Source organism: Podarcis erhardii (genome assembly GCF_964252035.2).
Source record: "Podarcis erhardii genome assembly, chromosome: 1".
Lineage (NCBI taxonomy): Eukaryota > Metazoa > Chordata > Lepidosauria > Squamata > Lacertidae > Podarcis > Podarcis erhardii.
The window spans coordinates 89,515,435-89,530,136 of record NC_138497.1 but is presented as its reverse complement, the minus strand read 5'-3'; the positions used below and the strand labels follow the sequence as shown (position 1 = coordinate 89,530,136).

Below are 14,702 nucleotides of genomic sequence, written 5' to 3'. Positions count from 1 at the left end.
TCTTCTATATAGCTCCTCTATAAGACTATTTGTGTGATATTTTGGGCCTAGCGTGACCTTCTGTCCTTTGGTGAAATGTCCATTGTGTTACACAGATGGACTGCTAGCTTGTTTATTAAGGTTATGCTCTGATTAGGGCCATCAGAGAAAAATGTTACCTTTTCCCATGAAATCCCCACCCCCAGCTATACAGAGTAGAAAAGGCACATTTAATGGGCGTAAATTCAAGCTAAGTGGCCACTTCACTGAAGCAAGGAACCTTCCAAGCATAATTTTCTGGCCAGTTACATGAATGTACAAGATTGCCTGGGAATGAAGCTTTCCAAGGATATGTCAGGGTTCCTGGAAATCCCTTTTGGACCTGCACAAGTGGTTTTATTTGGGGAGGATGCTTGATTAGTGGCTGGGTTGTTGTTTTTTAATTAAAAAGCAGCAAGGCCATTCTGTGTATTCTCTGTTTTACAGGCTGCGCAGTCTGCACTGATACTGGCTCAAGCTATGTATGGTGCATGCTAGCTACTGTTTCCCCACACTGGATCTCAGGAACGCTACATTCCTAGATAGCATTTGCAGATTTGTAAATGCAGATTTAAAAAAAGCAAAACCCAACAAGGAATCTACAAGGGCTCTTTTGAACTGCCCAGCACTGTTGCAGTGGAAGCAGGGTTGGACCAGGCAGCCCTCAAACAAAGGACTAAGAAACAGAGAACTGTCCTCTGGCAGCCCTTCAAAACACAGGACCTTATTCTGCAGTGTGACACAGGCCACTCATGCCTACATGCTTTTGGCAGCTTGCCCTGTGGCAGACATACCCCCCTTCCCATGCGTGGCTGCATAACATCAAGGAGGGTCTCCTGCCTCACATGATTATAGCCAAGTGAGACCATTTCCCATAGTGGGATATGGGAAGTCAATAAGAAACCCTTTATTTTACTTCTTTCTTCCTTTCTCTGTTTCTGCTATTCTTGATCCTTCCCTTTCTCCCTTTTTCTTTAAAGCTAATAGTTAGAACTGTTTATTATGCTGTTTGGTTCTGGAGCACTCCGGATACAGAGCCACAAAGGGAACTGGAGGGGTCAGGGGGCAGAAAGTGAAGAGGGACTTGGATCGTTCTACAAAATTGGACTTGCGGCATGGCACCTGCATATGTTGTTGTAAAGCTGATTAAAAAGCACAATAAAAACTATTAATAGAAAAGAAAAAGAGGCCGCTCTTCTTTGATCTCAGAGATTGTGTTGGGACTTAGCTGTGGGGTACCCTCTGAGGTATATTCGGCTCAAGCCAGTAATGGAGTTATAGATCAAAATCAGTGCCATGACACGTTCCCAGGAAACAATGAGAAGCAGCTCCTTTCCTTGGTATAACATGCTCTCAAAGATGCATCCCTTTCAGGAGAGCATAACGTAGCATAGAGTGGCTCAGAGAGCTGGACTTCAACTGCGGAGGAATCCTCAAACCCTCCTCAGCCACAAATCTCCACTTTCCCAGCCTAAACCTACCTCACAGGGATACTGTGAGGATGCAATGGAAGACTGTCCCAACATACACTGCCCTGAATTCTTTGGAGGGAGGGTGGCATAAAACAATAATTAATTGTGCTCATCTGCCCGGTGTTTCCGACTACATTTGACTGTGTAATGGGGGTTCTAATTTTCCCAGTCAAACCACAGGTTCTCTGCGTCACATGACTACTACCCCTGCTCAAAAGAAACAGTGTGGCTTAAACTGGGGAGCGGAGGAAGCAGGGGCACACAGGCCAGCCCAGCCCTCAGTGTCCCCATGCGCTATGGGCACACCCACTCCAGCACCACCACCACCCTTGACTTTCCCAGAAGGTCTGAAGGGAGCTTTTCTTTTGGGCCAAATGCACTCCTTCAGACATGTGACACTCCCTGATAAGGTGAGGAGGAGGAGGCTTGTAAAGACATTCTGCCCAAAGCATTTAGAAGTCCCCTTCAGACCTTCTGCGTAGTCAACAGAAGAGAGTCAGCAGTGGTGCACACAGGCCTCTTCTCCCTTACCAGTTTAAGCCCTCACACATTCTTCTGAATGCCTGAATAAGACTATTTGTTATAAATTGAATAGGCCAGTGCAAGAAACACACAGCTCCTCTGCCACTTGAATGATGGTTTTCAGTGAGCTACCTGCCAGCTGATTGGTGTGAAATCAAACACATACCAAGCCTGAAAAAACTCCAGCCATGGAGGATGCAGGTAAGATTTTAGTAATTTGTTCAAATACTTGGAATATTATTATAATATTTATAGCCCACCTTTCCGCCAAGGATCTCAAGGTGGCATACGTGGTTCCCCCCCATTTTCTCCTCACAACAACCCCATGAAGGAGGTTAAACTGAGAGGAAGTGACTGGCCCAAGGTCACCTGCTGAGCCTCATGGGCATTTGAACCCACGTCTCCGACACCTTAGTCCAGGACTCCAACTGCAGCACATCACTTTGTCATGACATGAATGAAACTGTGCCTCTCAGATTTATGAACGGTATTGGAATATCTATGTGGGTGCAGTATACTAACACACACACACACGCGCACACACACACACACACACACACACACTTGTTTTACTCTAAGTGGACGTGACCAGAATACATAGCATATTCTATTTGTTTTTTAATGTCAGAGTCTAGCATAAAACAAATATTCGGTTGCACCGGTAGGCTGCACTGATATTGTTTTGAGAACGCAGTAAAGAAATGAACTCATAAAAGGGAACCATTTCATCTTCATTTTCTTCCCTGCCAGCTCATTTGGCAATGTTGGGTACTGACTGCCATTGTGGTTAATTTGTATCTGGTCTTTATTTCTGAAGCTATGCTGTATTCAAATCAGGAGAAACCTGATCTGGTTTTTTAATACTCCTCCCCCTCCTTTTAAAGCACATATTAATTTTAAATCAGAGTGCTTGAAGTCTTACACCCAGGGAAGAAAAGCTGCTTTGCCCACAATCCAGTCATTTTGTTTCCACGTGTCCCTGAATTGTGCATAGTGTGTACTCATACTGTCTCACACTTCTGTGGGAATCGCAGGAGGTGGGGTGTTGGTTTCCACCATTCCTCCCCAGTCTAGTCCCTGACACCTATACAGGGTTGCCTTCAGATGTCTTCTAAAAGCTGGATAGTGTTTATTTCCTTGACATCTGATGGGAGGCTGTTCCACAGGGTGGGTACCCTCTGCCTAGTTCCCCTCACTTCTTGCAGTGAGGTAAGCAAGCCTGAACCCAGATTGGAACGGATCTAAATAACCTGCATCATCCAAGAATGCTTGTAGTTGCCCCAAGCTTCCCCAAGGAGGGGGTACCTGTGACTGGTCAGTAATTTTTCCAGTGCAATGGGTCCAGGGCTGGCTTCTTTACAAAAGGACTCTTTTAAATGCATGTGTGCAGTTTCCATTTTAATTCCTGTTTCAGCTAATTGTGTAAGAGCGATGCCTAAGCAGTGCTAAAGGGCTCTAATAACGAACCAACATGTTTTGGGACTTAGAGGGATGATGGCCTCTTAGGAACATTGAGTGGAATTCAACAGGTGCCCTTGTGCTGGCGAAAGAGCTTCTGACCCAGCGGACGGCTGGACGCCACCTGCTTGGCTCAAGCAGCGAATGTTGCTATACATCAAAATAAGAATAGCACAAGAATGGCAAGCCCAGGAAACCCATAATGCATTGTGACAGTAAGTGAAACATACATCCAGTGCCATCTCTCAAGCGAGCCGCTGGCAGTATTTAAGAAAAGGCTGTGCAAACTGTGCCAGCTGAAAATGAAAAAGGAAGATAGATCCTGGAGCTGGAGAAAAGGCAGCTGACATTATAATTCTGCCTGTGGGCTGTGCGGATGTTACTGAAGCCTCGTCTTAGCTTGATTCTGAGAATCTTCTGGACATAATAGGAGACTTTTTTGGTTTGGTGTCCAAGGCTGAACAAATAAAAAGAGGAGTTGTTGTTGTGTGTGTGTGTGTTTTAAAAAATCTGATTATATTACTAAACATTCATAAGCATCTTTTCAGAGCTTTCAAAATAAAATAAAAAATGGGAAAGAGTAATTCTGCCATTCACTGTGCAAGATATGATAAATGAAAAACGCCACACACACACACACACACACACACACACACACACACACACACAATGGATGAGAGGAAAGCATTAAAAAAAGGCAAAACAATGGAAGAAAGGACTTTGAAATAATCTCTAGTACCTTTACCTGCAGGGGGTTCTTTGTGCTTATGGCAATGACGTGATACTTGTAATAACACAGCTCGCAGCTCCAGCATCCCCTCTCACTGATCCATTTGATCAGACAAGGTTGATGTGTACATTTCACTGACCCGTCGCACCGACACGGACTAAGCAACTCACCCTGGGAACAAAGAGAAAGAAAGAGAAATAGGATCAAAAGCTGGTTTTTGCTGGCCCCGTCCAAAGGCAGTGGAGCACAGGCAGGCCTGCGTGAATATGGAGCTGCATTCCTTCCCCCACCCCAAGGGTAGAAAACAGCCAACTGCTTCCTACATGGTCCCACCTCAGATTTTCCCCTCTAACCACATGGAGATGAGGCCACCTCTTGGCACTAGGCATGTGGACAGCTGAATATTTCTTCACACACATGACTGAAACTGCCTTGGTTGCGCTGGTTGATGATCTCCAGCAGGCTAGGGACAAAGGTGAGAGCTGTTTCCTAGTTCTGCTGGATCTCTCAGCGGCCTTTGATACCATTGACCATAACATCCTTCTGGACCATCTAGAGGGCCTGGGAAATGGGGGGGGGCACTGTCATACAGTGGTTCTGCTCCTTTCTCCTGGGCCGTGTCCAGAAAGTGGTGTTGAGGGATGAGTGTTCAGACCCCTGGGCTCTCACTTGTGGGGTGCTTCAGGGTTCTGTCCTCTCCCCCATGCTTTTTAATATCTATATGAAGCCGCTGGGAGAGATCATCAGGGGGTTTGGGCTGGGTGTTCATCCGTATGCAGATGACACTCAGCTCTACCTCTCTTTTAAATCAGAACCAGTGAAGGTGGTGAATGTCCTGTGTGAGTGCCTGGAGGCGGTTAGAGGATGGATGGCAACCAACAGACGAAAGTACAGCTGACTAACTTGCTAAGAGGCAGAGGGCCTTTTCATCAGTGGTGCCTGCCCTGTGGAACGCCGTCCCATCAGATGTCAAGGAAATAAACAACTATCTGACTTTTAGACGAAATCTGAAGGCAGCCCTGTTTGGGGAAGTTTTTAGTGTTTGATGTTTTATTGTGTTTTTAATATTCTGTTGGGAGCTGCCCAGAGTGGCTGGGGAAACCTAGCCAGATGGGTGGGTTATAATAAATTATTATTATATTATTTGTATACAATTGCTCAAGGGCTATTTTATTGTAGCATAGCTCTACACTACTGAACTCCAGCTTCTCCAGTTATTTTAAACACTTATACACTGCCTTACCAAATTTTCCGTCATTAGACTCTTCTATCAAAACCAACAAACAATAAAACAATTATTACTATTGAAGCCCAGCATGATTTTCCTCCAGCTATCCAAAGACCATTGCATATCAACAGATATGTGGAGGTAGAGTGTAACCATCATAGCTAGTACCCATTGTTAGCCTATGCCACCGTTAATTTGTCTAAAAAGCTTTTAAAGCAATCCATCCTTCTTATAGGAGTGAATTCCACAATGGAATTCTTCTGGACTTCCGGGTTAGCGCCTCCGGTAATGGCGGAATTCCTCTGATCTGAGGAATTTGCTTCGGCTGGCACCTTTTGCGCCTCCCCTACTCATGGGGAAACCTGGTTTCAGGGATCCGGAGCGACGTGGGGTGAGCGGTGCGGTGCTTCGAATTGACTGCTTCTTCCACGGAGTGAAGCCGCATAGCTGTTGCCGGAGAGCGCTGACTTTTTCCTGTAGACAATTTGATCTTAAAGCAACTACCCATGAGTAGAGCGGAGAATTGGATTTTTAAACGTCTTAATTTGGTGCCGAAACGGGGAGGTCTAAAACAGGAAGTCCACCTTCCCCTTTTGTAAATAGATTGAAGCAATGAGGATGCAAGCTGAAGTCTCGGAAAGCCTATTGTAAAGGACTAAATTTCCATCAGTAAAAAATACTAAACCCCCCTTGGTGGCAGGAGAAGAGGGGGGAAAGTTTTGGACTGAGTATACCTGCAGGAGAGAGCGAACAGAGTTAATATACCACCGCTCCGATCCTGGAAACGGGCTGCCAACAGGACTGACCGTGATCAGAACGTTCACTGACAGTTAGTTAAATAAGAGGAATACATTGTTTCCATGGTCTCCGTCTGCGTTTAAAAAGGAGTAAAAGTAACAGAAAATTGAAACTAACTTTATTGTTTGAATTGAGTTTAAGAGGACTAATACAAATAGAAGCTTTTGAAACTGTCACAAGAGTTGAGCTGGGGGAATTTCCAGCTGCAAGATAAAAACCTGTGAGATTCTGGGGACCTTGAATCGGTTAAGAATGTTGACAGAAGAGGCCTTAGTGGTTGTACTATGTAAGATAAGTGACTCACTGGAACAGCTTCACAAAAAGGTGGATGTGGTAACTACCAAAATTGACAATTTGGGACAAAAAGTGAATACCAATATAGAAACTCTTCAGAAACTGACACAGGAATCTACTTTGACATGGCAAACTGCGGAGAAGCCTAGGGAGAAAGTTATTGCCGTTGAACCTAAAGTAACACAATTGGAGAGAGAGAGAGTCCTAGCCTTACAGATGCAATTTGATGACCAAAAGTTGATGCCTGCTATGATTGAATTTAAAGAAATTCAGACTTCGAGGATCAGAGCCCTACCTGAACTGGAGAAGGAAAGTTTGATAGATTTCCTTACACAGGAATTTGATGACTTTTGGGACTGGGACTTGGGTCAAGAAGAGATTAAAGCTGTGAGGGCTCTCGGACTTGGAAGAGGAGGGAAAAAAGAGAAGAACAAAATAAGAGACTGTTGGAAATACCAGAGGAACTTAGAAGAACAACAGTCAAGAGCAGAAATTTTGAAAGACGTCCTGAAATACCTTTCGGATCTTAGATTTAACTATGGAGATTTGGTTGCCCTGTCGAGAAGGAATAAAATCATCTTTAGGTGGGAGTTTCCCCGAGATCTACTCTTTAGCCTCAAAGGAAGGAAAATGAAAATAAGATCAGTGCAAGACAAAGTAAAGTTCATGTATAAATATGAAGAAGACTCGCAAAAGGGACTTGGAAAAGAGTTAAGAGCATTGGACAGAAGATCACCAGGTTGATGGACTATAGGGAATTGGCGGATATGACTGGCAGAATCCGGGACCAGGGAGAAGAGTCGGTGGAAGAAGATTGGAAAAAGTTTAAAGACTATTTATAAAAATATTGTAAAATTAATGAGTGTTAGAAAAATGTTGGAAAGGAGCTATCTGGCTTTAGTAGAAATGTTACAAGGAATTAAGTACAAATAGATTATTAGAGTATTAAAGGGAAAAAAAGTTAAAATATGTTGAGACAATTATATATTAAAGGGAAAAATAAGGTTAGAATATGTTAAGATAAATTACAGGACAGAAAACAGAGGAAGATGGAAAGGAATTGCTGAAACAGTTAATTAAAGTGGAATACAAAAAGGGAGGTGTGAGGAGGTCATTGAAACAAGTAAATGAAAGTTAAGATACTGAACTTATTAGATGTGTTTTAAATTGTGTTTGTTTGGTTTTGTTAATTTAATGTTTTGGGGGTTGGTGTTGTGTGGTGTTTTTGTTTTTGTATTGTTTTGTTGTGTTTAATTCTTTGTCTTCCTTTTGCAGTCTTTAAAATGTTAATAAATATTATTTTTTTAAAAAAACCCACACACAATGGAATTCTTCTTTCTTTTGTGCACCATCCAACTTTCAGCACAGTTCTAGCATTATGAGAGAGGGAGAAAGATACCTTTGGAGAAAGGGTGTTCCAGAGGACTGGGGCAACCACCAAGGAGTCTCTGCTTTGCAACATACAGTCAGCCTAAGTTTCTTACTAGATGAAGCCTGGAGCAGAGCCCTGAAACAACAGGCTGGTGGGCTCATACAGGCAGCTGTGCTTTCTGGGGTTGTGGCAAGTCTCTCCCCTATGTTCTCCGTAACGTCCTTCCCCCCAAGACTCCAACCTGATTGCTTGACTCTAAGTCAAATGCAGCACCTGCTCAGAAATCCAGCCAAAGCTGCTTGGCATTCAAGTTAGATCGTCAGCAAAAAACACCATTAATATTCATTGCATTGTTACAAGTTACAAACTGGTTTATAATGAGAAATAGTGAATCCTGCCATTCCTTGTCATGCAAACTCAGAAGCTCAGGGCCGAGTGGTTCTGACATCCGACAGTATATGTAGCAATTTGTGTTGCAAAAGAACCTGGGAATAAAGATAGCAGAGCCATATCCGCCTTGACACTCCTGCCCACCCACCCCCACCCCCACCATCTGCACAAGTTGGGTAGTCCCTATCCCACCACGGAGTTTAATTATGAAACTGGATTGGGAGGAAAAGGGCATAAACCAGGAGGAAACAGCAGCTGAAGAAGCAGTATTGCCAAAAAACATGATATGACCTTCTGTGCAATACAGATCCTTTTCATGCCACAAAGGTAAGACCAGGAGCTCTTGGTCAGATCAGAGAGAAACCCACGTTGTTATTCACGAAGTATGGCAGCATAGATGTCATCCCACAACGAGAGCTTGTAGATGGTTGGACTAGGATCTTGGGAGACAAGGGTCCAGATCCCCACTCAGCTCACTGGGTGACCTTGAGCCAGTCACTTTCTCTCAGCCTAACCTACCTTACAGGGTTATTGTGAGGATAAAATGGTAGTGGTGAAAAATAGATGTAATAAAAAATCATTTTGCGGGGTGTGTGTATGTGGTGGTTTCAGACAGTATTAATAGGGTGCTTGGACTGTCCTGTGTCAGCTTCCTTCCTCAGTGATGAATCCATTCTGCTATGGTATTACATAATAACTGCAGTCTCCACTAGGCAAGCTATTCAATAATAGTCATTTGTGCGTATAACACCAACTGGTAGCAGCATGTGTTCCAACAAAAATACTAAATGTAGTCCAGGGGAGCACATTGTATTCATGTATATGGAATTATATGTGCACAAGTGGCAACTAGGTTGTTTGGGTATTCTCCACTATTCCTTTAAGGGGTGTGAAAATGTGATAACTTGGAAAATCAGCAGGCCTTGTAAGTCTCTCTTGTATTTAACAACATTTTATGTTCTGCTTGAGTGCAAGCTTTTAAGTGGCTTACAAGAAAACTCTCGATAAAATACAACAAACAGCCAAGAGATCATCACCCATTTTAAAGCACTGAGTAGTTGATCATTTTAAAGAGCCACTCCTGAACATGTGGGTGTCCGACTCCCAAGTGAAATATTAACTCTCCTTGCAGGAATTATCGAGTTCCTGGGTCTAATTCCTACCTCGCACACACCCTGCCTTCAGTAATTCCTAACACTTTCCCTGCTTTATTCCCAACATCTCAGTAAGACTGCCACATTCTTATTTAGTATAAGTTACTCACTTTGCAGGCCCAAAACAAGAGGCTGCTTATTGATGAACAGGGAAAGGAAAATCAAAGCAACCACAAGAACAAGCTACAGAGTGGGGTCTTAGCTCCAACTGCGAATAGCTAGAGGCAATGCCTCACTCTATCATCAGTCATTACTACAGCGACTCAGCTCTTGGGGCCTCCTATGGCAAGGATCGTGACCCTGCTGCCTTCCAGATGTTGCTGGAGCCATCATCCCTCACCATTGGCCATACTGGCTGGGGCTGATGGGAGCTGGAGACCAACAACAATTGGAGGGCCTCAGGTCTTCCATCCTTGTCCTATGGCAGCTCACCCACTAGCTTGAACCTTGGGCCCAGGGGTCAAATGCAGCTCTCTGGTCCTCTCTGTGTCCTTTAGAGCTCTCCCCAAGCCACACCCCTCCACAGCCCCACTCCAGACCACCTCACATGCCTTTGCCTGGCTGGAAGATGCCATTGAAATGTGACCAAGGCTCTTGCTTGCTTGCTTGCTTGGAAAAAGGATGAAGAGATGTGTGTGCAGGGGTGTGTATGTGTAGCAACCTTTGACTTTTGCATGGCCATAACGTAGACTGTTATACATAGGTAAGAGTCACATCCCTTGTTCCACCCACCTTTTGCCTCTGGCTCCTTCCATGTGGCCCCAGGAAGGCTGTCCTTGAGGGAAAACAGTCCCCAGGATGCAAAAGGTTCCCCATACCTATCTTATGGTATCTTCAAAGCTAATACATGTTACTGCCGCGTGCAGCTTTTGTGGGCTAGGGCCCACTCCCACTTTGTTGCCGGCACAGTGCAGTCACGTGGGACACCCATTTTATCAAAGGTGGGCACAAAGGGAAAAGGGGGAAAGTTTATACACTGTTGCTGGGTTGTTGTTGTTTTTAATTTACTTGGAGTTTATACCCAAAGAGTGTTGGGTGACAGACAAGAGGGTATGGTGGATGCATGACTCTTAATGCTTTTTTTTTCTAGAAAAAGAGGTGCCAGCACTCACCATGAACGTCTCCCCTTATTCTCTTAGAATGCCAATGGTGCCCACCTGAGAGGTGCCAGAAATGAGTTCCGGTGAGCTCTGGTTGGAAAAAAAAGTGCCCTGTGTGTGTGATAAGCTAAGAATGAAATATAAAAAGTGGCACTAATTGTCTCTTTAGTGTATGTAACTCCACATTCAATTGATAAAGAATTGGAAACGTAAAAGTGGAAAATAATCACTAGGCATTTCCTGCATTAAAAACATAATTATATGGGATTTAACAAGAATCACATTGTTACTCTGTTGCTGGTAAATGCCAGTAACCGTGTATTAGTAATTTGTCATCACAGAAGACACTTAGCCCTAGCTGCCCTTCTGTTAAACTTCTTTAAGTGGTCCCACAGTGGAGAGCGAATGGTTGAGACTGCCAGAAGACCCAGGACATCAGGCTATCTCTCACTTAGCAGCAAATATTTCATGATTTGCCATTTGCAAACATCAGTTTTCCCTCCCGGTGGCCTCATGTGGTTTAAGTCCCATGAAATAAATAGTAAGCTCCTGAGATTTCGGCTTGTGCCTGTCACCAAGTGGTATTGAGAAACCAAAAGGCAGTTTATGCTGCTGAAATGTGATCCTTCCAGGGAGGGGTGAAGACAGATTTTGCATCATATAATTTAGTTTCAGATTTATAGGTATTTCTCCCCGTGCCATCTAGAGAAATACAGATGTCATGATCTAAGATTGGGTGTTATCATTTAATATGTTTAGGTTTCAAATGCCAAGCCTTTAGTTGGATATATTATGAAATTTTCATTATTGTTCATCTGTTTTCGTGGTTCTATAATAATTTGAGAACTAATAAAAATAAACTAAAAGGAAAAAAGAATGGATCTTTAGAAGGAAGTAATCACCTTTTGTATCTGCTGGGATTTGCAAGTGCTGGAATCTTTCAGCACAGAGAATTTGCTTGGTTAACTTTGCAGCTGAGGACCAGATTACCTGAAAGATCATCTCACCCCTTATATAACCAGTTGATCATTGGGCATTGCAGGTAAGGGCCTCCTGCAGATACCATCTTATCTGGACGTCCATTCAGCACATGCAAGAATCCAGCATTTTGTGATGTGGCGTTGACTCTCTCAATTCCCTCCCTTGAATATTAGGCAAGCAGAATCTCTGTTGTCTTGTTGGCACCTAGTAAATACCTTCCTCTTTCAACAAGCCATTGAAGCTGAGATCTTTCCCACTCTGCGTCCGTATGTTTTTTAGCATTTTATCTTTTGTGGTTTGTCACTCTGGGCTCCTTTGGGAGGAAGGGTGAGCTATAGATTTAGTAAAAAATAAATTTTAAAAAATCAAACTTTCTCTCTAATTTTGCCATAGGTGACAGAAGAGTAGATGTTGACCCCTCATGTGATGCAATAAAAGCATGATGGAAACAGTGCTCTAAATAAAACTCCAGGAGGAATTACAACTCTGCATTAAGACCATCAATAATTTTCAAATTTTCAAAGAGATTTTTAATTTTGCTTTTTATAATGTCATCTTAATAGGTTTGGGGGTTTGTTTGTTTGTTTGTTTTAAAGTCATGAACACAGTCCAATGAACTTTTAAGTTCCAAGTTAAGATCTTGTTCAAGTCAATTGATCTTAAAAAGTGCTGACATTTGGCTGGCTGCACTGTGTTGATGGTAGTTTTTCTGTTAATGTTTCATATGGTTTTTGCCATTTGTTTTTTGCAAACTTGTGAAAAATGTGACTTAACATTTGCAAATGAATGTCTATTGCCAAGAATCAGAAATTAGCAGCAAAAAACTCAAGGCTTGTGTGAGAAACTAGATAACCTTAGTTGTAAATTGTGACTTTTATATCTGCGGATGTGAGAAGGATTCATTAATTAATCCAATTTATGAGCCTGTGGCTAAATTTAGAGTGCAACCCTATCCCATGTCTATTCAGAAGTGCATCCCACTGAGTTCAAAGGGGTTTACTCCCCAGGAAGCAGATACAGGCTTCCACCCTGCTGAGAAGTTGCCAAGAGAGAGAGAACTTAAATTAATGGAAAGGAAACTCGAGGAAATTGAACTCAAAAAACCAATATTCTTAAGGGAGAAAGCACTCTTTAAGACAAAGATAGGGCTGTGTTGGTTGGCTGGCATCTGTCTGTCTTGAGAGAGGTGAAGTCAAATGACCCGGGCAGTGTGCATGGAGGTCCTCAGCTGCCCAGACAACAAGACTCCCCTCTTGACCTAACTGATGTGGTCCAAAGGAAAGCAGAGCAATACATTTGGCACCAGCTTGGCTGCAGGAGTTGCTGGGAGGAGGCATACAAGACGCCATCCAACTGTCTTAGGGACTCCACTCCAGATTTGTGCAGGGTTTATTCTTTAGGCTTTTCTTCTCCCAAAGATAACCTGAAAGGCAGGAGAGGTTTAGGATTGGAGTCTTCCTTCTCTTAGATGGGTTACCAGGTTGATGAGCGCCATCTGCCCTTTACTTCCCTCTACAGCATGTGTAGAAACCGCCTTCTTGACCATTGGACCCACTATTGGTCTTGTCTGCTCAATCTGCCAGAGCCTGTCTTCATATCCAGGGTAAGTCCCTAACTCACCAGGGGTTTGAGACCCATCAGCTTCTCCTACCTGGTTCCACTGGGCAATCAAAGCAGTGCCTAGAGTGTGGCCACTATCACATACTGACAGCTTCTTGGAACCACAGGTGAGAGCTGAATGCAGGGTGGAGACCAAAGGTGGACAAACTACCCCAGGAGGAGCATGACATGTTCCCCATGTACTACCCCTCCCCTAACACCTCAAGGGCTGTGTACACACCATAGAGCACATAGCCTCACCCAAAGAATCTTCAGAACTATCGTTTCCCTCTCACAGAGCTACAGTTCCCAGCACCTGTAGCAAACTGCAGTCCTTGGGGAGAGTCATGTGCTTTACATGTATGATGTGTACACAGTCCTGATTCACTGCAGGAAGATACAATCAGGGCACTGTAGAGTGACACAGCTAGGCATCATAGCCCAGTCCTTCACTGACTGTCAGAGAACGGTGACTGAATTTAATCCATGAGACGTTGATATGAGGCATGTCACACCGTGGCTTTGTGAACAAGAAGAGGAGGCAATAAAATGTACTCAGAGTCATATGAAGAAGCTGCTCGACTTGCCACACAACCCTTTTGCGGAACCATTCTGACACAAAAATACAAGTCATGTGTTGGTACATTTGGCCATAGCGCCTGAGGTCTACAAGTCTACAACTTGGGTATCTGCTTGTTTAGCTCTGAGAGTAAACCAGGATCAACATCCTGAGCAAAGAAGGAGGGGATCTTGTGGTATAAAGCTTCTGGAAGCCCCAGATATTGTTGGACTCCAACTCCCTGCCCATGGGCCATGCTGGCAGGGGCTGATGGGAGTTCGAGTCCAGGAATATCTGAAGGGCCAAAGGTTTCCCCATTCTATAGCTCCCACATCACACTGTATGATTCCCTGTTCCTGCATTCCTCCTTTTTGCTGGGCAGTAGCAATGTAAGGCTTTGTTAGTGAGGTGCTAAAGCCATCAAAATGTTTCCTGACAAGCTTCTGTTTGAAACTATATTTTGTTATATTTATGAGTTATATAAAAAACGTTTACAGTAACAAAGACTTTACACCAGGTGTGGGGAATTTTGGCCTTCCAGATGTTGCTGATATTTTATTTGTGCCTGCAAATGTTTCAGGGTGTTCCCAGGTTTTTTTGAAACACAATCACTGTTGGAACATGCCTGGGGGCACACGTAGCCCCCAGAATGAGACAGACCTCTCTGGGTGTCTTCCTGATGAAGCACAGCCCGGGACGTTCACAAATCAGTCCTGGTGCGCACCAGCGACACATATCAAAAGACATGTGCATGCTCACTCAGCAGAGTACAGTGGTGCCTCACAAGACGAAAAGAATCCGTTCCACGATTCTCTTCGTCTAGCGGTTTTTTCGTCTTGCGAAGCAAGCCCATTGACAGCTTAGCGGATTAGCGCTATTAGCGGTCTAGCAGCTTTTAGCGATCAGCTGAGAGGCGGCTTATCAGCGGAACAGCTGATAAGCGGCTTAGCGGCTTAGGAAAGGGGGGGGAGCGGAAAAAACCCGTGGGAACTCGCAAGATTTTTTCGTCTTGCGAAGCAACCCCATA

At 43.9% G+C, this 14,702-nt stretch overlaps 1 protein-coding gene across 2 annotated transcripts in view; it reads right to left on the bottom strand.

Moving 5' to 3' along the window:
- Positions 1-14,702, bottom strand: part of MARCHF4 (membrane associated ring-CH-type finger 4) — a 123,269-nt gene that overhangs the window by 17,619 nt on the left and 90,948 nt on the right. Inside the window, exon 2 of one of the 2 annotated variants that reach the window (XM_081853103.1) lies at positions 4,210-4,371. In XM_081853103.1, coding sequence (XP_081709229.1) covers positions 4,210-4,371 — 162 coding nt within the window. The remainder of the gene's footprint in view (positions 1-4,209; positions 4,372-14,702) is intronic. The other variant, XM_081853104.1, reaches the window with a different exon arrangement.